This window comes from Gymnogyps californianus, chromosome 9, assembly GCF_018139145.2.
Source record: "Gymnogyps californianus isolate 813 chromosome 9, ASM1813914v2, whole genome shotgun sequence".
NCBI classification, from domain to species: domain Eukaryota; kingdom Metazoa; phylum Chordata; class Aves; order Accipitriformes; family Cathartidae; genus Gymnogyps; species Gymnogyps californianus.
This window is the reverse complement of record NC_059479.1, coordinates 666,925-689,824: the sequence shown is the minus strand read 5'-3', so window position 1 is coordinate 689,824 and position 22,900 is coordinate 666,925. Positions and strand designations below refer to the sequence as shown.

Here is a 22,900-nt window from a genome sequence, read left to right as displayed (position 1 = left end):
ACTATGCTGCAAACGCCTCCAGCACTTATATGTTAATGACTTGACTGCTGATGAGAGAACTTGTGTCAGTAGCACTTGACTCTTAGGCAACTTTGGCAGAGAAAGCCAACACTTGGGAGGTGGGAGTGGTTTTCCCTCCTCTCTCTGTATGCATTACCTTCAGCCGCCCGTTTGAAGAAGACTTTGCAGCTACCACAAGTGAGGGCTCCATAGTGGCACCCAGATGCTTCATCTCCACAGATCAGGCAAGTCTTTTGAGGTGGAAAGTAATAGTCAATGGGCAAGACATGTTCACGGCCAGTGTCCAACCTGCAGCGTAGAACAGAAAGAGAACAAGGGAAAGGGTCAGCAAACGAGGTTAGGACGAGCTATGGGCGAGCGCAGCGGATGGCGCCTGGGAGAATGTTCATGGCAAAACCCAACATTTTGGTGATGGGACAAGCCAAGCACGGATCAGAAAGGAGACAAGCAACGACTAAGCCAAACCTCGCTCTGCCCATGCAGAAGACCATGCTGGGGTACCCCTCCTGGCATTGCCCCTAGGTACAATGTGTGACAATGTGTGACAAAGCACAGGCACGGTGACAGCACAGCCTAGAAAGAGAAGGCGACTGGGACTGGCTGTTGCAGTGTTCATGTAATTTTGGCTTCAACAGTGAGGCTTGTACATCAAAAAAGGACTCTGCATGCTCATTAAGCTACGTGATCCCACTCCATTAAGGTCATTGTTGTCACTTCTCTACAGATGAATTTATCCTTTTGATTCTTAATTTAAACAAATTAATTTTTCCTAAGCTATCAAACTCCCTTAAGCTATTCTTTTCTTCTTGCTTTTTTGTCTTGCTTGTTTTCTGCCTATTCCGTCTTTCAATACCCAGCAAGAGCTGGACTGAACCTTCTTCCAGGATGCCTTGCTCATCCACATGACTACTAAATCCAGCCAGAAGCCTCTGGTGAAAACATAAAGCATTTGCTGTGAATGTGTCCCAGTAGACTCCTGTTTATACCCATCCCATGACTAAAGGCGCTGCCTCTGCATCTCCCTGTCACACAGCGTACATTGAGATAGAGCCACCGAGGTCCCTGCCCTGGGACGGCCCCATGGGCAGAGCACGGCGCTGCCAACCACCGAATGGCAAAAACAAACCTCAGAGCCAAAAATAAAAGTTGCAGGGTCTGCCATATAATAATTATGATTAAATGCTGGAGGTGGGTCAGCGTGGATTACGGAGCTTCACATTTTCCACTTGCCAGCTCAGTAGTCCAAAAGACCCATTTTGGGTTTTCCCTCTAGGTAGCTGGAGACAAGGATGGGGATGGGAACCAGGTGTTAGCAGGGGCACAGCATGGACTCCCACGAAGACCTGGGGCCATCTTTGCCTGTTGCTGCCTTCCCCAACCCCCAGTTTTGACATAACCTCTTCCAAGTTCTGCTGGGGAAGCACGAAGAGCCTTCTGCAGCCCTGGCACAACCCGAGCAGGCGCCAAGCACGATGAGAGGACTGCGGCGGTGCCGGGGTGCTCGGGAGGCAGAGCTCCACACTTCCACCCCTCCTACCGCTCTCCGGCCAGCACAGCCCGCAGCTCACATGGTGCTGCAAATGCGGGACCGGATCCCTGCAAGCCGGGACCCTGGGGGACGACTTCACCCGCCCATGCCGCGCTGCACCACGCTGCCCACGCACACCAGGCTGACGTAGTGCCAACCGGCCGCGTTAACCGCAGCACCGAGACGCTCCAAGAGCCAGCCCTCCTCTCCGACTGCATATTCCTCGTGCTTCCCTCCATCTGCATGCCCAAACCCTTTCCTCTTGGCTGGTACCCGTCCTGCCGCCTCCCTCCCGACACACATTGCCGCACGCTTGTTTGATCAGATCCATGGAGAAGCTGCTTTTTCGGAAGGCATGGCAGCAGGAGAGGCGCTTGTCAGAATCACAAGTCAAACGCATGTCCAGGCAGTATGGGGAACAATAGCATTTTGAGTTATTCGCTACAACCTGCTTTTTATCGAAACACCAGATGAGGCAATTAGCTTCGAACAGTCAGTAGGTCACCACAACTTTTTGGTCACAATTAGATCTGCTTTTGGTTTCTGGTATTGTTTGAATGCTTACAGGTGAGCTCTTAGAAATTGAATTATATTAACAGCGAATGTGACAATGCCAGGACTTCTTGGAAAAATTCTTTCTACCCAGAAAAGCCCCATTTGGGCCCACAGTATGAATAAAACCCAAAATCCACTGAAACAGAAAATAGCCCTGGGAGAGATGGCAGCCGGAACCCATACCGTGAATCTTCTGAAAAGTCTTGCAACTTTTAGAAAAAGGGGTCAAACAGACCCCAGGGCAAGGGAACGCTATCCTGCTTCTCAGCCCCTCTGCCCCGAACTGCTGCCCGTGGCCAGCACCCCTCTGCGTCCGCAGACAACTCTGCCCATCCGGGTACCACGCAAGCAAGGGGACATCTCACACACCAAAAGAGCGGCTGGCAACACCGAGGTTTAATTCAGGAAAGATATGCGTGTTGTCTGTGCTAATCATTAGCTTTTCCAGTGGGGTTTCCATCTCTGCAGTAAGTTACAATGCACAGCGCTGCTGCCCTGCGCTTGCCGGGCTGCGACTGCAGCAGGCACCGGGGCAGGCAGTCCCACGCGGTCCCCCACCTCTCCCACCCCTCTCCCCACTCTCATTTCACTAATCCCAAAACATCGGGAGATCCTGCAACCTGCACTCGCACAAGCAGAAGTCCCAGGGACATCAGGACTTAAAACTACTTACAGTGCAACAGCTTAAAGAGCAATCACTCTTAAGGAGAACTGTGGCAAGGACAACGATGCACTCGCGTAGGGGCAGCTGCCTGGTTATCATTTTTTGCTCAGATATTTTAATTCTGGTAATAAGAGTAGCTTCTTTAGTCCCAACTATCCATTCCCTTTCATTCTGCTTCCCAAGAGACATAAATTAAACTGAGGAGAGAGAGGTTTTAAATGAGAAAAAGTGCTTCCTCAAGAACAGACAAGGAACCAATATTTGACTGGTTTAAATCAGACCATAGGCTAAGAATACTTTCCGGCGCAGACAGGACTTAAGGGACTGTTGCTGCTGTTATGTGAACAACTAGCTGGGACGCTTAATTTCAATCAAAGACTAACTCTGTTACCAGCGTACTGGTGCAGTTTGCCTTTCACACAGGTCAGGGCGCTCTGCTGAAGTACGGCTGTCTTTTCTAAGCCCCTCATACCTTGAGAGTAAAGCATGAAATGGGACAATTATTGGTGAGATCAAAACCCAGGCTCACCTCTCTCCTCTGATCTTGCTGTCAGTTGTGTCCTTCAAGAATGCTGCTATCTTCTATTCCTCATATGAGAGCTATGTGGATCCTACCTAAACAGTAGGTTAACAACTGGAGCAGCAATTTTGTCCTCTATTCTTAAGGCAAGAAACATTTTGAGTGATTTCTCATCTTTTCAGCAGCAGCAATCAGAATCAGTGACTCATCTGTAGATGTTGCTCAACTATCCTTCCCTGACAATCTCAATTTCCAAGGCTTTTCTTGAATTGCTGATTAAATGGAGGAGATACAGTCGGCTGCAACACATCTGCCATAGTTAAGTCCTGATGCAACAAACATCTCCCTGTCTCGCCCTCCCCAGCATCCCGCCCGCCCTCCCAGCACAATCCCACTGTCCCGTCCCCAGCAGGGCCCAGGGCACCCCCTGCTTCCCCCCGTGCCGCGTCTGCACAAGCACCCTACGCTACACAGCCTTGGCACTCAGTTTGAGGCGCTACTGTAGAGCGGACACTACTAAGAAATAACCAGCAGCAGATATAAAAGCCTTGCTAAAAATGCTTTATTTATCCAGCAACTTTTTAGATTCCAGCAGTACCAGACCTTTCCTCTAATGACCCGTCACCTTTTTTCTCCTCTCTACGCAATGAGAAATCTGAAAAGGGCTAATTTATCTTCTTCCATAAGGCCTTCCATTCTGTGCTTTCCCTGTTCCTTGCACTATGTATTTCAGATAGGAAGTGAGCAGAAGCGACTCTCACAGCAGCAGCTGTTGTGATGACAGAAGCAGGACCCCCAGAAGACCTTGGAGTGTTTTTGAGGCTTAATTATTTAAAGCTGCAAAGTAGGTTAGGCATTAAGGCCTGAGTAGCTTTTTAAATAGCTGTTTCTGCATGAGAAGAGTTGTGCAAGTACAAATATACCTTCATGCACGTGTGTATCTAGTGTACCTATACGTGTGCATCTACCTATGAAGGGTGCTGAGCAGAGCGTCCCAGAGGCGCCCAGCCTCTCCCCGCAGACCCCTGTGCGCTCGGCCAGTCTCGCCCCCAGCTGCCCACTTACGGAGGGGAATCAGAGGGAGCTGGCAGGCACTCAAGGTTAATCCTGGCTGGGAGGCAGGCTCCTCCCGGGTGTACCGCTCCTGCTTTCGGGGTTTGCACAGGGCAGCAGTCAGCCCCGCCGTCCCATCGGCTCGGGAGAGCGATGGTTCAGCAGCTGGGGAGCGGCTCGGCTGCAGGCTGAGCCCTGCCGCACCGACGCGACTTCCAGCTCGCTCCTGCACCTTTACTACCGGCAGCCACTGTCCACAGAGCGGAAGGATTTGCCCAGGAACGCCCTTGATTTTAAAAAGACGCCAATTTGCCTTTTCTTTTTTATTTTTAGAGGGAAAATTGTAAGAAAAACATAACTTAAAACGTGGGTGACTTGGAGTGAGCCGTGATAATGGTACTCCTAACGATCTGTTTTCCAGTTTCCAAGAGACCTTTTAAGGACTTTCTCAAAATACGTAGGTAATAACACTGCAACGAGCCAAAAAGATGGCTTACGGTGGCTGCAGGGGCGTGGGGACGGGCAGGTTTCTGGGCAGAGCCCCAGACCCCCACCTGCATGGGGGTCCCAGCGACCAGCACCGTCTGCAGCTCCTCCGCCCCGGCGCAAGGGACCGCAGGGGTGGCTGAGCAGCAGGCTCACGATGGGCTGCTCAAAAGCTTCCCTCCGAGAAAGGCCTTTTACTCCGTCGGTACCTGCTGCACCACCCCACAGAGCCACAGGAATACTGAGGTCTGACAAAAACAAGCACCGAGCCCGCTGCGGAGGGCTCCAGAATACGCGACCGTAATTAGTTTGCACAATATATGGCAAGTGCCACACCGCCTCAGAAACGCAAAGCAGGGAGATAGCGCGGCGCAGGCAGACACAACTGGTGCAGCAGTGACGTCGGGCAGAGATTCCAGCCCTGGTGCATGGCTTGAAGGCCAAGGTCAGGGCTGCTCACAAAGGAGTACGGCGGTTTTCAGGGGGGAGAAGAAACAACCTCAGTATCTCTCTTACAGCTATAGAAAGAATTTTACCGTTGTTTCAGAAGGGTTCTTTAAGGAAACAGAGAGTCTACTGAGCTCCTGCCACATGCAAATATTTCTGTAGAGTAAGAACTACAATTTTGCAATGCAAGCACTTGTTTGTCAATAGTTAATTTCATGAAACAGCCCGGATTTCACAAGACACCCAGAAAACCAAGGGCAATCATGGATAAGAGAAAAGTCAACCACTTCTCATAACCCACAAAGAAAGTTTCCATCTCAGCAACAGACGGCACACGCTACACAAAAGGAGCCAAGGCTCAACTGCCCCCCCCCCCCCCCCCCCCGCCCAGAACTTCTGACTCCTAAGACAGACCATGAGAAAGTATGTTTGCTGCTTTATCTGCATGGCTTCTGCAGTCCACACCTATCTGCTTGAATAAGATTAATTCATTAAGCAATTCACCATGCTAATATAACACAATGCATATTCCTTACACTCCCTCTGTTTTCCATCAGTCTGACATAACTGAACAAACACAATTTCCACCTCCTTCACTCTTACATTTGACTACATTTTCCATGTTAAAATTACTCAAACAATTGCAGCAGAACGACCCACCAGACTGAAGTGAAACGTTGCAGCATTGTTCCCGACACGGCTGTGTCCTGACGGCTGGCACAACCTCCTCGTGGCATCAGCTCACTGCGAGAACTGCTCAGTGCCAGTGCTTGCACCAGCGGGCATGGAACCTGCTCCGGGATTTAGCTGCCTTGTCCAGAAACATATCTGCTAAAGCGCAATGCGGTGGATTTGCAAACACGGGGACTCAGCTGGACTGGCCTTCGGAGAATCCCTAACTGGGATTTGCCTGCCCACCCATGGCAGCTGCCATGCACCCCAGCTCATCCCGGCCCGACCAGCCATCAGCTGGGAATCCCTGGAGCAGAGTGCTTTTGGTCACACACCTTGCCCTTTCGGGAAAGTGGCTGGTGGTTTTGCACCTTTACAACGCCATGTCTAAAAATCTGCCTGGCCATAATGCTCAAGAAGATGCTGAGCCATGAACTGAATAAGCACTTGCACACAAACTTGGATGACACAGAATCCTGTCCAGTCATTTCAAGTACTGTCATTTCCGAGATACTGTGATGTTATCAGTAGTAAATGTTGTCTTTAAAATGGCATCATCTGCACATGACATTTTCAAATACAATATTAAAAATAACTGGCTTTCCGTCAATGGAGCTGCGTGGCTCATACCTGGACAAATGACTGGTCTACGACTCACATCGAGGTGCAAGACCCACGTTTAGCTAAGAGCACGACTCTTCACTTCAGGCATGGGTCTCATGTCCTCTTGCACATTCCCGTTTTGCTGCCACTGGCTTCAGCCAGAGCTGAACTAAATCTTCAATCCACAGTCGCTAAGCCGCCCTGATTCAGATAACAAGGCCTGCATGGAAACTTTAGAGCATCCCATCTGTTAAAATGCTTTGAGCAGTTTAATCTATAAACATGCAGCCTTGTACACTGAATTTATTTCCTTTTTTCTAAATAGCCTTGAATATGTTTCTAAACTGACCATGCCTTGTTTTCATGTGTAACTGCTGGAGGCGGAGAGGCAAGATAGCATCTCTAAGAGAGCAGAGCATGGTGCACAGTGTGAACAACAGGGACAGCCCGTGGTAAACACATATGGGAACTGGATCCCCATTGGATTTAAATAAACATTAGCAGATGACAATGGGTTTTCCAAACATCCCTGGCAGTGAGGGCAGGCAGAACTAGCACGCTCTCAGGAGAAGGTCCTCCCAACAACAGCTCCCAGGAGCAGCGGCGCGGGGCTCTCCAGCTGAGACGGCAGCAGGCAGCAGAGACAGCAGCGGGCAGCAGGGATGGCAGCGGGCAGCAGCTCAGAGGCTGCCTCCCAGCCCAGGGGGCACAAATAACTTCAACAAGCACAGGTGCACAAATCCATTCTCAAATCTCCCAAATTAAATTCTCTTTTTTCTTTTCAAATGCTCCGTTTACTTATTTTGACAGTTTATTTTTCACACGCTGGGTCCCAGCCGCATCTCAAGCCCCACCTCTACCAGCCCAGGACCGGGTAAGCCCACGGCTCTTTTTCCTTTTGCTTTCCTCTGCTGCGCAAGAAGGCTGCTCCAGCCCGGAGCTGCACCGAAACCGGCTGCCGTGTGCCCCGTGGGACGGCCTCGGCCCCGGCACCCAGGGGACAGTCCCAAACAGCCACCCTGACCAGCCGAGCCACTGCACACCTACTGACGGGGCGGACGGCAGAGGCCATGTCATAACCCAAACCACTGGGGAGTCTCCCAATTTTAATGGCCATCATTGGCTCTCACCTTCCGGTCGTCCCTGAGAAAGCAGCAGAAAATGAGGTGAAAAAGGGGAAAGGAGGCAGGTATGCTATACCTGAAATGCAAAGCCTGGGCAAAGCCACTCTGCAGCCTCTGTGCCACACAGGCGGCCTCTGCAGTAGGCAGCTGCCTTAATTTTGGATACAATACTGAGACCAAAACTACTGCCTCAAAACCAGCTCTCCAGCCGGTGAGCTCGGGGAGCAGCTTAAATAAATCAGCTCAGAGAAGATGAAACACTTGATTTCCCCAGACAGAGAAGGGATCTACGAAAAGAGACGGCATAAATGTATTGCAAGGTTACTTAAGATGGGAACTCACCTGATTATGAAGCATGAAGGGGACAAAAAGCAAAACAGGAGTAATGCAAGCAGGCTTCAGCCCTGACGAGCACCCCGAGGTCATCAGCGCTGTACACCATATCGTCCTGGTGACTGCAGAGTCACCTGGAGTCTCCAAGGACAAGACCTTGGTGTCTTTGGTGCACAGAGCGCCCTACTTATTTCCCAAGGAAACAGCCTGTCCTGACTAATATTTAAGTTAGTTTAACCCACACCATAATCTTCCATTCTCAAATCCGTCTCCTCTGCTGACAAAAATAAAATGTGCCTATAAAGAAAATCACAAATAACAAGATACTCTTGATCCACATATTTCATGCTCCAAGAAACACTGCCATCATGCCAGATACTGACTTACAGTCCCCTAGACAGCACCCTGGCTGTTACTGTACTTGGCAGAGTACTACAGGCTTGCAGTACCACGCACTAGCAGTCTGCTTTTATAGGAAGACATTTAGCTTTTCCTCTTCGAAAACTAAGCGCAGTGATAACTTATTAAACACTTGGGAAGAGATGATGCGAGCTCCTCGGGGGCTTTTCACGACAGTCAGTCTGAAGTACAAATCTCCAGAGGTAACAAAACGTCTCCCTGCCTGAGCCAGCCGAGACCCCCCTGGCCAGGGCCACCCCTCGGCAGCCCACGCGTGCCGGGGCTGGGAAGGGGGACCGGAGGCGGCCGGACCCGCCGCTGGCCGTGCCAGCAGCACGGCTCCTCGCACCTCCAACAGCGCCGGTGCAGCGCTCCCGGGGCAGGAGGGGTTCTGCCAGCAGCAATCCCCCTCCTCTCCCAGGGCTTGCCGGGCTCACGGAGATCAACGCGGGGCAGAAGACCAAAGCTACTCGCTCCACGCGCCCTTCACGTGCAGATTGATGTTCCTTTTGTTTTTGTAGGACACGGATCTTAATGCCAGCGCTGCATTTACAAATTAGACAAGTAGTCCCTGCTCCTGCTCACAAAGCCTTTGTAGAACAATACCTCCTCCGAGACTTTTCTTTTCACTGGCAGGATATAGGGATAAGGGGAGGCTTGCAAAGAGGCCGGGTGGTCGGCCAGCACAGACAGACCTGTGTCCGGTGATGGGGCGCAGCCAGAGCACCTCATGTGAACCGGCCATTTGGTCCCTGAGGCATCTCGGCAAATCACTTGGCCAATCGACAGAGCACTGTCATGTCTCAAACTGGAAACAACAGCTGCTGGCGGGAGAGATGATACGGTACGCCAGGCGCTGGCAGGACGGGGGGACAGATGTCAATGCCACATGCAGATGCCCTGCTCACCTCTGCGCTCGGGCAAGGAGAGAGCCCCTCTCCAACCCACGGACATCTCCTCCACAGCCCAGCAGCGGGACAAGCGCCACGAACCTCATTCACCAGCGCTGGCTTTCTAATACAGAGCGGGCAAGCTCAGGGCCTGCATCCCTCTGGGCGCTGCCAGCAGAGCACTTGTCGTCACCTCCAGCCCACGGGCAGCAGCACCGGGTAGCCGACCCTCAAGCACCTCAAGCATCTCAACCCCGCTGAGCCCCTCAACGAGGCTCACCCCGAGTCACGCTGTCTCTTTCCGAGAGCCGGGCTGAGCCCTCCAGCCGTCCCATGGCAGGGACCGGAGGGGCTCACCTTCGCCCGCGCCCTGGAGGAGGATGCCTGCTGGAACAGGGCTTCCCTCGTGGTCCCCCCAGGACCTTCAGCTAACGCCACAGAATCTGGTAAGGTACTGCAGGAAGAAAACCAAGGTGGACTGATTTAAATCAAAGTCATACAGAACTTCAAATGTAATGAGAATTTAATTTGGCAACAAGGATCCCTCTACTTAAATAATTTTCATCTTTTCTACATCTGTCTTTTGCAATGATTTTCCCTAAAGAATGCATTCAGTGATTTTCCCTGAAGAATGCATTCAGTAACGTTCCCTACCTTCACATTTTCTCTTTGCAATGTGCAGGATGTGTTCACTTTAAGTAGAGCCACGCTGATGCCTCTGCAGAGGATGTGACAGTTCCTTTCGTTAGCAAGAGCCTTCTCCTGTTTAGCAAATACACTTTTTTTTTTTTTGAAGCAATTATACAGTTTGTCGTGACTTTTGATTTTCCATTCTATAACTTTGAAAATGGTGTATGACACATTTCTCATTTATTAGACGCTGGGTTAATATTTTATTTGTGATATGTGTCAAGTTGCATTCAAATGGATCCATAAATTCAACAGAAATGTAAACATTTTAAATTGCTCTTCTGGTAAGTCACAACTGAATTTATCAAAGCAGACTGTATTTCAAATCAATTGACTACTAAAGCCAAGCCAGGCTTATTTGTGAGCTGCAAACTCTGCTGACTGGCCCTTTTCGAAGGGATCCCCAAGATTTAATAGCCGTTGGATACCACTATCCCATGCCTCATTCTCTACACGGGTTGGAAGAAAACCTCCCACATTTTCTGGCTTTTTCAACTCTGAGTAGGTCTCAGTTTTGAATGACTAGCCCTTGAACTGAACTGGCTGAATAAAGTGGATTTTCTCTACTTTCCAGAGCTGGTTTAGCAATGCAGCAAATTCCTGGTGCTGAGGTGCTGACTTCTGCTGGGAGCCTGACCTCCTCCGAGACGCCAGCAAAACCCATGAACCACCGACCATTATATTTTACTGACCTCCCATGAGTTTCACAGACTCCAGTAAACACAGGCTTCCACATTCTTCCGTGATGAGAAAGTGGGAATACGGCTCCACACCTTGCCTCACCTGCAACATGTGCTTAACAGCATTCCTCCTACTTACGGACGATGAACTGCCCCATCAGCCCTGCAGCCGGAGATGGCATCTGCCTCTGTTCCTGCAGGAACGCGTGGAAACCCATCTGATAATCCCACTCCCCAGTTATTCCACCAAAGAACAAGTCAGTGCACAGAGGGGCTGCAGACCGGAGCCCTCCCTGCCACACTCGGACCTCAGACCACCAGTACAACTTCCATAGCGGGAAGGCTCCCAGCCGGATTGCTGAGGGATGTCAGGATTCATTTCCAGACTCAGATATCTAAAACACATAATATTTTCCCCACTTCATTTGGCAGTGGAATTACTGCTAAGGAAATTGGTACCGTGAATTCTGCATTTTCATTTCTCTATTGGATGAAGCATGAGCTGAAAACAGGCAGATGGCAGACAACGGAGGAATCCAGCATGGAAAAACGAGACCACCACAAATACTACTTACATCGGAGGCACCCGACTGGGGAGGCACACCATGCGAGCGAGACCTGCTAGCACGGGCAGCAAAGCAAAAGGCGGCATCGCTGCCTTTCAGAGGGCCGCTGCTCCGGTCTCTCCCACCTCCCCGCTGCCGGGTGGGCCAGCACCCTCCTCCTCCTCCTGGCAAAGCACAGCGGCCCTGGAGATGGCTGGGGAAGAGAGGAAGAAACGGAAACATCCAGGTCAGGGAGCAGCCCCCGCCTCCTGCCCTCGGCCCCGCAGCATCCCCTCTCGCAGAAGCGGGATGCCGGGACTCGCCACGGTGGCTGTGCATCGCCAGCCGTGCCAGCTCCTGCGCCGCGCTCCCGGCACAGCTGTGGGCAGCTGCCGAGAGCCTGCGGTGGGGTTTTGGGACTGGCCAAGGTAGGAGCTTCAGCTAGTCCCATAACTTACTGGCAGAATTGGTTTATTTTTAGGCATGTTTACACCAAGACCAAACCTTTGCAGAGACACAGCTGCAGGGGCATAAAAATGCTTTTCCTTATTATGTCTGGAAATGGGTATAAGCTGTATCTGCAAAATTTCTCTTCAGCTCTGCTGGCAAACCGCTTGTCTTCTAGAGGAGACTCCACAATTTATGCAACAGTATCATCTCCCCATGCAGTCAAAGCAGATCATGCTTTGAGTCATCTCGTAAAGAGTAAACACGCAAATTATAACGAAGGTTTCACGTATCTATGGTCTTCTTGGCACTCTTAGCCCTGATCTCAGCAACAGAGGCAATGTAGAGGTGTATTCCTCAGCATCCCGCAGCAACCGGCTAACGTCCAGCCGGGTCCTCCTGCTCCGTGGCCTTGCCTTCCCGGCGGCTGCCGTAAGGCCGCGCGTGCCCGCGGCGCACAGCTGCCCACACCAGCCGGCTGCGGCGGGACCGCGGCACCTCCGCGAGGCTGGGCTGGCGGGGATGAGCAGCGAGCTGTGCTGGTACAAACCCCGGCGGCATGCTCAGCGAGCCCAGGGCATCCCAGGCCGGCACAGCCCTGGGAAACGGTGCCTTGATGCCAACACGTTCTTTTAGTGACACAAGGCACGGACAGCCGGAACTCTCGTTTTTGGGGCTGAAAGCATTTCGTGGGAAATACAGAGGGCAGAACCCTGCAGCAGCAGCAATCGACTGATCGCAGGGGATCCGCGTGCGTGGGAGGTACCCCCGTAACGACAAACAGACACTGAAGTTTGCAGGTGCTGGGCAGCGATGCCCTGAGAGAGCCGAAGTGCTTTTGCAATCATTTACGAGCCCCGCACCCTGTCTGCTTCGCCTCTGCCTCGCTCTTCTGAGCGGGTGAAGAATGAAAGCAGCCAGGAATCGTTTTCTTTTAAGCCTGCCTGCAAATCAAAACACAGATGCCACATCTAATTTTAGGCCTCCTAGCCTTGAGAGCGTTCTCTTAATTCTCTTTTAAGCGAGCAGCAAGATAGTCATCTCGGGACAAAGCCGCCGAGGCAGCCGAGCGCCCGCCTTGACCCCAACTCTTGGAAAGCCAGAGGGTGCGCGGGGGCAGAGCCCCATCCTCTGCTCCGGCCATGAGGGCACGGCTCTGCCCTGCCGCCCACACGGCCAGGATCAAACAGATCACCGCTGATCCCAGGGGATCCCGCAGGACACACAGAGCCCCCTCCGTTAACTGGAAACGGGCACGCAGAGGGACCGGCCCGCCGCCCTGCTAACCTCCGGCTGCCACCTTATCCCTGCCGGGACGCGGACAACTGTTCCAACTCAAGACATAATTCAAGTTTTAAGCACCAGCGTGGCAAAACGGAGGGTGAGCTGAACAAAGGGAGAACGGCTGCCCCCCAGGCCCCTCTTAGCTGGCACCCTCAGCCCAGCCTCGGCACAGCTACGGGGGGAGGATGCTCCATCCCACAGGCACCCCAGCATTGCCCTGCTCTGCTCCCCCTTCAAAGCCACCCTCCGAAACGGCCAAGAACCAAGGACCTGGCATTTGGCACAGGCTGTGCTGTAAACAAGAAAGGGAAAAAAATCCCTGTGCTGCTATTTTTTTTTCTAACCATTTAAAGATGTTCCTGGGGACTCGGGAGCAGACTGGGAAGTAACGGATTCCTCTGCAAGTGGAAGATCGTATTATCAAGGAAAGACTTTCTTCTCCAACCACAGAGGACACATAAAAACAAAGCAAGTAACTGAAAACCAGAAAGCTAAATCCATGTGAACAGGCTGAGCTAATCAGAATGATCTCCCACGTTCTGAAGCGTACGAGCACGAACAGGGACAAAGCCCGGAGCCAGACGAGGATGGGACGCGGTCCCCATGGGACCCACGGCTCCAGGCTTCGGACCCAAGCTGGACACGTGCCACCCAGACCTGCCCCACTAAACGGAGCTGGCACTTCCAGACAGCGGGAGAAGGGACAGGGGGTGACCTGGAGGGCTAGTTCTCAACTTTGTGTCTGAGCAGCGAGAAGCAGCGATGCCGGTTTCGTGCCAACCCCTGTGATGTCCCTGCGCAGGGGCTCACAGAGCCCCGTCCAGCTGGGGGGGACCCGTGGCCAGCACTCCTTCCCACGGACGGCATGGTGCAAAGCGCCCCTTTCTCCACGTCTCCTCCACAGACAGTGTCTGCAGACGGGCTGCTGCAGGCACCGGGGCAAGGGATGGAGACGTTATTTATACAAGAAGAGAATACGCATACAAAAACCATGCGTTGTGTCCACGGGTAGAAGACGACGCATGCCCACAAATGCACACACACAATCCAAGAAAAAATGTGGATCATCTGAACAATATCTGGATGAGGTATTTCACTTTCCAGTTAATGCACCTAATTGCGACCCAGATGAAAGCAATTAACCTGATCTGCACACAAATTACTTTTCTCCTCTTCTCTCTTTTATAAGAGGAAAGAGGAGCTGCCGAGATAGCCCGTCCAAACCCTCCCCAGCGGCACGTCAGAAAATGCGCGGACGCTGCTGCTGCCCGCTCCAGATAGGCGGGGAGGGGGAGGAGGCAGGAGCCTTCGCTCGGAAATTACTGATACAAAAACTTGGGCCTGGACTCTGTTCTCAGCACACGGGCCAAGGTCAAAGCATTTTTTCTGCCATTTCTAACCACCAAAGAAGCTAATGCAGCTAAAATATGTAACACCAGTCAAACTGCTGAAGGGTTGGTGAGAAAACACCAGAAAAAGAAGTAAAGTATCATCTTGGGAAAGACAAGAAGCAGCCCTCTAAGGCCTTCCCCAACCAGTGAGAACACGGGGGGAGAGGAAGCGAAGTCCAGGGTTTTCCCACCCCGTCCCAGCAACTGAACATGTCCCAGTGACTCTATAAAATGTATTTGAGGAAATGTGCAGCCTCCCCTCTGGCATTTGTGGGTATTGCTCCTGATGGCAGCAATTCCAGGAACACCCAGCGGGACGGTGGTCTGGCGGCATGGATGAAGATGCTGTTGTAACGCGGGATTTACCCCCGAGGCTCTTCCCAAAGCCGCTGGCTGCAGCCAGCCCCAGTTTCTAGTCCCCGCAGGAGCACGTCGGTGTGGAGGGAGAGGGCACCCACCAGCCTGCACCCACCCAGCACGTACCCACCCATCCTCAGACGATTCGCCAGCACATCAGACCCCTCCAAGATCCGGCAAGAGCTTAACCCCGAGCTTCGCAGGCAGTGCTGGCACCCCGGATCAGGCGGCCGAGCACCCAGGGACATCCCTCCCAGTGCCGCCTGTCAAAGACACCTGGCTACAGACATTAAACGCGTTGCAGATAAATCATTACAACTATGACCATGCACAGCGCGCGAGCAGTGGCCGGGACACCGCACGGCACGCTGAAGCGGCTCTCCACACTCTGCACAGCACGACCAGGGCTCTGCCGGCCCAGGCGCACGGTGAGCGTGTCCTGGAGGCAGTCCAGCTTTCCATGGTGCAGACCTGCCGAAGTCTACTACAGTTACGTACAGTAAAACGTGCCTGGCTGCCCTCCCCGGCTAACTCGCAGGACGGCTGCCTGCAGCGCTCCCTCGCTCTCGCAGCAAAGGATGCCCATACAAACACTACTGGTGCCCCAATACTGGTGGTTCTGCACTGACTTTCTAAGCTTTATTTAAGACAGATCTTTTGCTCCCAGAGCTGTTTTGCAAGCGGCAGCCACCTTGCCTGCAATCTCAAGGAGCTCAGTGTGGTCCACGGCATCACACAGCCCCTCGGCAGCCCCATGCCCCGGGCAGCGCAATGGAGGCACCCAACCAGCCCTTCCAGCAAAAACACGGGCTTATCCACTGCTCTTCACTGGGGATTGTTATTTATTTAGTACGGTGTGCTCCATTCCGCTTTTTGATTGCACAGGAAAGTCACCAGGAGACCTGCAGAGAGTTTGGGGTGTAATTCACCCTGTGCGGATACCCGAGATGCCCGGAGCAGGGCGGCATCCAATTCCCGCCCCAGTGGGACGGGTGTCCACTGCCCAGGGAAAGGGCAGCAGCTATAAATACTTGTAGAGCTGGGCTATATTTTTAAGATGATTTCTACTACTGCAAAATCACTTAATCTGTGGTCTGTGTCCTAACAAATCATTCTTACTGCTTCTGACGACGTGTCAGCATTTGACTTTGTTTGTTCTCATTATTTAAAAAGGCCTTCCCAGATGGGGGGCTGGGGAGTTTCAAACCACAGAGGAGCGCGGGTGACCTTGCTCTTTCTGGCTTCTGCTCAGATTGCATTAAACAGGAAAAAAGCAGCGACAAGAGAGCAGCGCGAGGCAAGCCTGCCCTCCCTGCCCATCCCATCTCCCCCTGCCCGCCGCCCGCGCAGGCACCCCAGGAGTGCGGAGGCTCCTGCCCGGGTCTCCCGAGGTGAGATGCTGCACTCCCGTAACCCCTCTCCTGCAAATACTGTCCCAGTGCCCGGGAGCTGGACGGGGTCAGACGTCGCCGAGGACAGCACTCGGGTCTGCTAAAGTAAATGGGACTGCTGACAGGGCGTAAAGTCCAGCGCACAAGTACGCTCCTGCAGGACTCTCTCCCAAAACCGAGTACAAAATCCAACCCGGCCCCCGGGAGCCCAGCTCCCACGGCTGCCAGCGCCCACGGCCGTTCATACGCCCTGAGGGACTGCTGCCAAAGCCACCGGCTCACAACAAACCTCATCTCCCCCCATCTACAGAAAAGGAATAATACCTATTTTGCATGGTTGCCTGGAGGCTAAACGAATTGCTGCTCATAAGTGCTTCAGAAGAAAAGTGCCATAAAAGCACAAAGTACTATTACTGGCAGGATTTTTATTACTGTTAGAGGATACATTGAACTTCACTTAAAAATACTCACGAGAAGAATCGGGGTTGTAATAATTATTTGTAAAGCAGCATAAAACACAAACACACGTTGCAACAACTGCCAACGCTGCCTGTTGCAGGCACCTCGCCCAGGTGAGTAAGGCGTCTCACCACCCAAACAACACAGGGCTACGGGGCTCTCCCAGGGCAGCTCCTCCTTCGCTTTGCCCCACATCTGGAGCTGGTGGAAGGATTAAGCTGTAGCTGGACGTGGATGAGTAGCACAGGCAGATCAGCGGAGAAGACAGACAGCAGTGGGTACAGCGAAAGGGAATATGGATGAAGAACCTCCGTCACAAGTCTTTGCCATGACAACTGGGTCAGTTCCTTTTTATTTTAATGAGCTTACTCGTACCACTATTATTGTTAAAAAATAAAGCCAGTTCTGGTCCACACAGTGTACAGCGGCTATTGATACCAGGGCCACCAGCCCCTCCGAGTTAAAATCCCAAAGGGACCAAACTGCTTTCTTCCACCGCAGGAAAACAAACAGAGCCTGGCTTCTCCGCGGCATTCAGCCTCAAACACCAGGTCAGGGCTGGACGAGGTCACTCCAACTCAAAAGCCAGGAATGCTCATCCACGCAGATGCAGCCAGGTCCCCCCGTATAGCATACCCAAACCTACAGATAGTTGCCAACCACCCTCCACAGACCCCTAAAGCAGTCCGGAGGTCCCCAGGGACCCGTGGACTGACTGAAGGCTGCTGTGCCAAAGCTTCAGCACGACGCTTGCCACGGCGCAGCAAGGCAGCCGGGGCTGGCAGAGCACGGCACCCCCAGCCCAGCAGCCCCACCGCCCCCCGTCACAGCTGAGCTGAGGCTTATCTCGCCTCCTTCTCCCACCGTAACTGCCGGCGCTGACTTCTCATGGCCCTGTTGTCACAACCAGCATCTCAAAATGCTGAGAATCACTGAATGACCATCATCTCTGCATTTTTTTCCCTTCCCCTGCATCAATACTGCCCTGTATTCCATAAATCCCAAGCCTTGAAACACCTCCCTCCCAAAAGACAGATGTTTTCACCCGGTCAAGAGCGCAGCTCACCTGCCCAAGCAGACTCCAGCTTGCCCGGCTGGCAGCTTCCTCAAGGTCCAGATTTAATGCCCTCCGCATGAACTGCAAGCAGAGGATGAATGCCTCCCACAGCCTCAGCCTCGGCTCTTGGGATTTCCACCGGGACTGCAGGAAATCACGGGGATCCTTTGCCATCGGCACACGAGCCCGGTAATAGATGAGGCTCCCTGCCCCACTCACCAGCAAAGCCCTCAGTCAGCAGGATGCCGCTGCTGTCAGCAGCACTGTCAGCCATGCAGAGACACATCAACTTCTTCCACAGGCTCTTTTGTCTCGAAGCAAAATTTACGCTTTCTGCTGCATAGCACAAATCTGAAGTTCACAAGACAACTTCTTTTATAGGCTTTACCTTTTTCAAGCAAACACTGCTAACAATCAGACCTGATTTCCTACCCCTGGATCCCAAAACTCTTTCCAAAGGAAGGCTCGCCACTCTGCAACTGCAGCCTGTGAAACTGCGGCCTCTGGACATCCAAGCTGAGGCTCCTGCCACTCTGCTCACTCAGGTGCTAACTCAAAACTGTGAGTGATGGGGCCACTGGAAGTGTATTGTTCTCACCCCTAAGGACGTACACAAAATTTAAGATTTGCTTCTCACTCCCCAAAATAAATGAGCATTTTTATTCAGCTTTCTGTCATACGACCCATCTCTGCAAAAGATCTGAATTACAAGGGACCTACAAGAAAATGAATGTGCTTTTGTGTATCAGGTAAAAGTTCTTTGTATCCTCCTAGTGTTCGTATTCAATGTCAAATCCCAAGTTACACTTTGTACTAATTAATTTAAAGCTCTTACGCAAAGCAAAACAAGCTTCTGCAAGGACCCGTACGTGTGCCAATACCTGATGCGTGGGGGTACCTCCTGCACTGCCTACACCCCAGGAGCCCGCGCCTGGCTCCCTCGCCCAGGGAGCGTGCTGCAGAACGCCGCAGCCATCAGGGCTCCCCGGGGCTGCAGAAGAGAAGCGGTGATGGTACGCGCACGTGCAACACGGTGCTCCGTACGGTACGGCACAAGCACAGCATCCGTCATCCAACAACCAGACCCCACTGAGCAGCGTGCCAGGCCCAGTACAGACTGAGGGACCAACCCTTCGGGCTGGCTGGTCCACCCTCGGCAGCCAAGGATGAGAGGGAAAGGAAGCGGGACCCGGATTTGGTCGTGCTCCCACCTGAGGCGAGCTGTAGCAGGGCAGGGCAGGGATGCCCCGCGGGTGAATCCTGGATCTCAGTGTCGGTGTGGCAGCATCCTCAACACCCGGCAGTACGACCACTCGGCACTTACCGCATCCTACCGGTGTACTGGGAGGTAACGCATCCACTGCTGTCCTCAAGACTTCTTCAAAGAACACTAACGAGATCCAGACAGTGGTCCTGTGGCCTCCCCTCACTCATCGCCTGCTGGACCATGAAGCCTGGGCTATAGGGAAGGACCCTGAGCAGGTTATCGGTCCCTTTAAGTCCGTGCTGCTCCGCAGGTTTCCCACGCAGAAAATTTGTAGTGGCCGGAGGGGATTTTCCAGGCATTCCCTGCTGGTATCTGTGCCAGCCTGTGTGGGAGAAGATCCAGCTGAAGCAGAGACTCACAAAGGACACTGCCGGCCGTCTTCTACCGCCGTGGCTGTGCCCCGCAGACGCCAGCAAGGTCCACTCTGGAGCTACCTCTGGTAGCAACAAGAAGTTGCAATACCGCAGTTTGGTTTGCAATCCAACAACTGTGAAAACAAGAGGAAGACAGTCGGCAGAGATAGGATGGCATGCCTGTGCTGGCCAGGTATTAAGAGGTGACATGCCTGTATCTGCCTCTTAATTGTTTACTGGGCATAAATGCTCCACTAAAATGGGAGACAGGACATCTGTCTCTTGTGCACGCTGTCTCCTGGCTGTCTTGAGGAAAAGAGCGAGCTGGAAAGAATCCAGTACCCACAGAGAAAACTTTGCCGTTGCTGCATTCCTATGAATATGGTGTAGAAATGGGTTCATCCAAGGTGAGAGGAGATCACTTCTGGCAAATGCTCACATCTTACCTAACGATAACAACAAAGGAAGGTGCCCATGCCCTCTGCGCCATGTCACCAATTTGACATGGCATCAAAGAGCAGCCTCTTCCAAGCTGACACAAGTCAGTTGGTCTGTCCGAGATGACTTTGCGGTGTTTGCTTTGTGTCGGTTTCTGGTGCAGATGTCCCTTTTGCAGAAAACGTTCTTCAAGCCAGCAGCAATGCTCTGGGAAACCTTAAGAAAAGCTGAGGAGCAAATGGGCACTGCTGCCTGAAGTTCCCACTCTCTCTCTCGTTGTCTCAGGGAGGTGGTGCCCCCCAAAATGGTGCTGGTATTGAAGTGGTGAAGATGCTGCATCTGCTACACGTGTGCTGTGGCAGAGACCTGGAACTCTACAGCTGCCTATGCAGTATTTTCAAAAAAAGAAAATTCACTTCAAATTGCAAAAAAAATTGAAATAAACTGCACAAGAGGAGGAAAAGACCATGTCTCAGCCCTTCAGGCAGCTAGGTTCATCTGATGCTTCTTGCTTAGCGTTGCCTTCTGGCTTATAGTGCCGTGCTGGTTTTTTTCCACCTGCAAATGTGTTCAAGACTGCTAACACCCTGAAAGTGGTACAGGGGAACGCAGGGGGAATAGAGCAAAACGGGCAGAGCTGATACCTCTCAAGGCACGCAGATCATCTTGCAATATACCAAACACTGAAATCCTCCTGTAAAAACTCAGGTGCATGCGGAGGTGTAAGGCTTACCGGGCTATTACGTCAAGATTTCTGAGAGCTGTAACGGCAAAGGAGGGTTTTGAGGAACGGCACGACGAGGGGCAGAGGCTGCCCAGGACCTCTATGAAGAGCTGCAAGGCAGCGTGCTCACAGGGTACGCTCACAAGTGACCGTGCACCAGCTCAGCTGCATCACGCTCGCCCGGTGCGGTTGCAGAGGAGCATCTGCTCCCCGCCGGCTGCCGCAGGGGAAGGTGCCGGCTGGCAGCCCCCCGGGCTGCGGGCAGGCCGGCCGAGCACCGTGCAGCGGGGACACGCTCCCAGCCAACGCCGCAGCCCCAGGGGCTGCAATGGTCTCATGGGCACGATGCTCCCGGGCCTCGTGCTGAACGTCTGTGCAAGGGGGAACTTCGTTTTTTCTATATGTTTCCAGTGTTTAACTGTCAGAGTCATACAACCGCTGCACAGATCGTTGGGATCTACCAGAGCAGCTCAGAGAAACAAATGGTTTTTACTAGAAGCAGTAGGAAGTTTCCCACAGAATAGTTTTCTTTCAGTAAACGCTCATTTGATAAATTTAAAATGTTCCACGGGATGATAAAATAATACCATTTTTTCCTTTTATATTTAACTTTGTAATTTTAGTCTACAATCACAAGCGGAAAGTATCCATTTCAAACTAAACAGCCTACTGAAGCAGCCCAGCGGACAGCCACTGGTGAGCATGCCAAGTACAGACTGAAAGCCAATTAGAATAACAATTGCCAATACAGAAATGGCAAATTAGGACAGCCATTTTAAAATTAGCAATTTATAAAATATGAATGAAGCCCAGTGCTAAGACAAAAATGTAATTAATATGAATGACAGAAAAATAGAAAGCAGTAGTTCAGTTCTTTGTATTACAAATTATTTTTAACTTTGTGAAATGAAACTGCTTTCATCATACCAGAACAAAATGGTCCCATATGACTAAAAAAATTTCCAATATTTTAGGAAATCTTAGAATGTCTTCCCGCAATAAATGGCAACATTTCCAGCTTTTCTCCCAGTTCAGGAGCACGCTTTTCCCTCCCCACCATGCACAGACTCTGACTTCCGATCAGCTCCAGTTTTCACCGTGCTTTTTCCTTGAACTGCCCATCTGAAATTTGCTCTGGAAGTCCTGCATGCCTTTATCTTTCATTTGCCTGAGAGATGCAATTCAAAGGTGCCACCCTGGCATGGACACAGAGCAAACTGTTGTCTCCTGCCTGGAGCTAAGCGTGGCCTTGGAGGGTCCTCGGAGCGGAGGCGAGGGGAGTTGCGCATCCTCCGGAGGGGCTGCCCGGGCGGCGGATGGCATTCAGCGTTCACTGCCTCGCTACAGTGTTTCTGCTTTAATTCTTGCCGGGATTGTCCCACACCTTCCTCGGCCTGAAGCGAGGGGCCGGAGACAGAGACTTCCAGGAATCGCCTGCTCCGTGCCACAGGGACATGCCAGCAGCAGCGGTACGCTCCCGACACAAGCGCCCACAAACCCGCCGGAGGCTCCCGGGCTCCTCAGCACGGCACAGCATGGCACAGCCCCTGCCCCGTGCCGATACCTTCTACGCCACGATGCCCGCAGGTGCTTTCGGCAGCATGGGGATAGATCGTCACCGAGCGCCAGCAGCAGCACCGTCCTCCCGCTCGGCATGCGGTGGCAGCCCCAGAGGAGACACGTCCCGAGGGAGGGGGTGATCCTGCACCGGGGGCTGATGCCCGTCCCTGCGGCGGTGATCCTGCACCGGGGGCTGATGCCCGTCCCTGCGGCGGTGATCCTGCACCGGGGGCTGACGCCCGTCCCTGCGGCCTCCCGAGAAGGAAACGTGGCTGGAAAGGCGCAGCCATGCAACCGGCGCGGTTTTCTTTCAGATATGGCAATATGCAAAGCCACAGGTTCCTACGCGGGCTACAAAACATGCTTTATCTCTCCTTCACAATCAGTATATTGAAATATATTGCCCTTTTGACCTCAGAAAAAGCACCAAATCGCTACCGATTTTTAACTAGCTCTCTTTGGCTGGAATGAAGTTCTCAGAACACAAAAACCAATGGGTTATACTATAGACTGGCTGCAAGAAGTAATGTAAAGCACAGCTATCATCTGCGTAACAAATAAATACCAGTGAATACTGCAAACAGCAGAAAAAGTGTAAAAGCTGTACAAGTAGGAGAATAGCTGTCGTGGGCAAATCCTTCACAGCTTCCTGCCCTGAAGTCCTCAGTAATACAGGACAGCGTACACAAAATGCCTGTATAACTCAAACCCACCAACACTCTTAAAGCTTTTTATGCATTATTTCTTTGGTGAAGTTTTCTGAATTCTCAGCCACTGTTTTCCACGCCAAGTGTCATGTAGAGCTTATCCTGTCATTGCAACCAGCACTTAAGAGAAACCGGGGGGAAAAAAGTAATCACTTTTGATATCAAGCATGAGACTTTGGAACCAGTTTCCAGAGGGTGTAAGAGCTCAGAAATTCAAGACGTGGGGAGAAGAGGATGGGAAAGCACAGAAGAGGA

The 22,900-nt window shown here is 52.2% G+C and overlaps 1 protein-coding gene across 1 annotated transcript in view; it reads right to left on the bottom strand.

Moving 5' to 3' along the window:
* Positions 1-22,900, bottom strand: part of AR (androgen receptor) — a 57,791-nt gene that overhangs the window by 28,403 nt on the left and 6,488 nt on the right. The window contains exon 2 of the mRNA XM_050901898.1: positions 158-309. Within this exon, the coding sequence (XP_050757855.1) occupies positions 158-309 (152 nt within the window). The remainder of the gene's footprint in view (positions 1-157; positions 310-22,900) is intronic.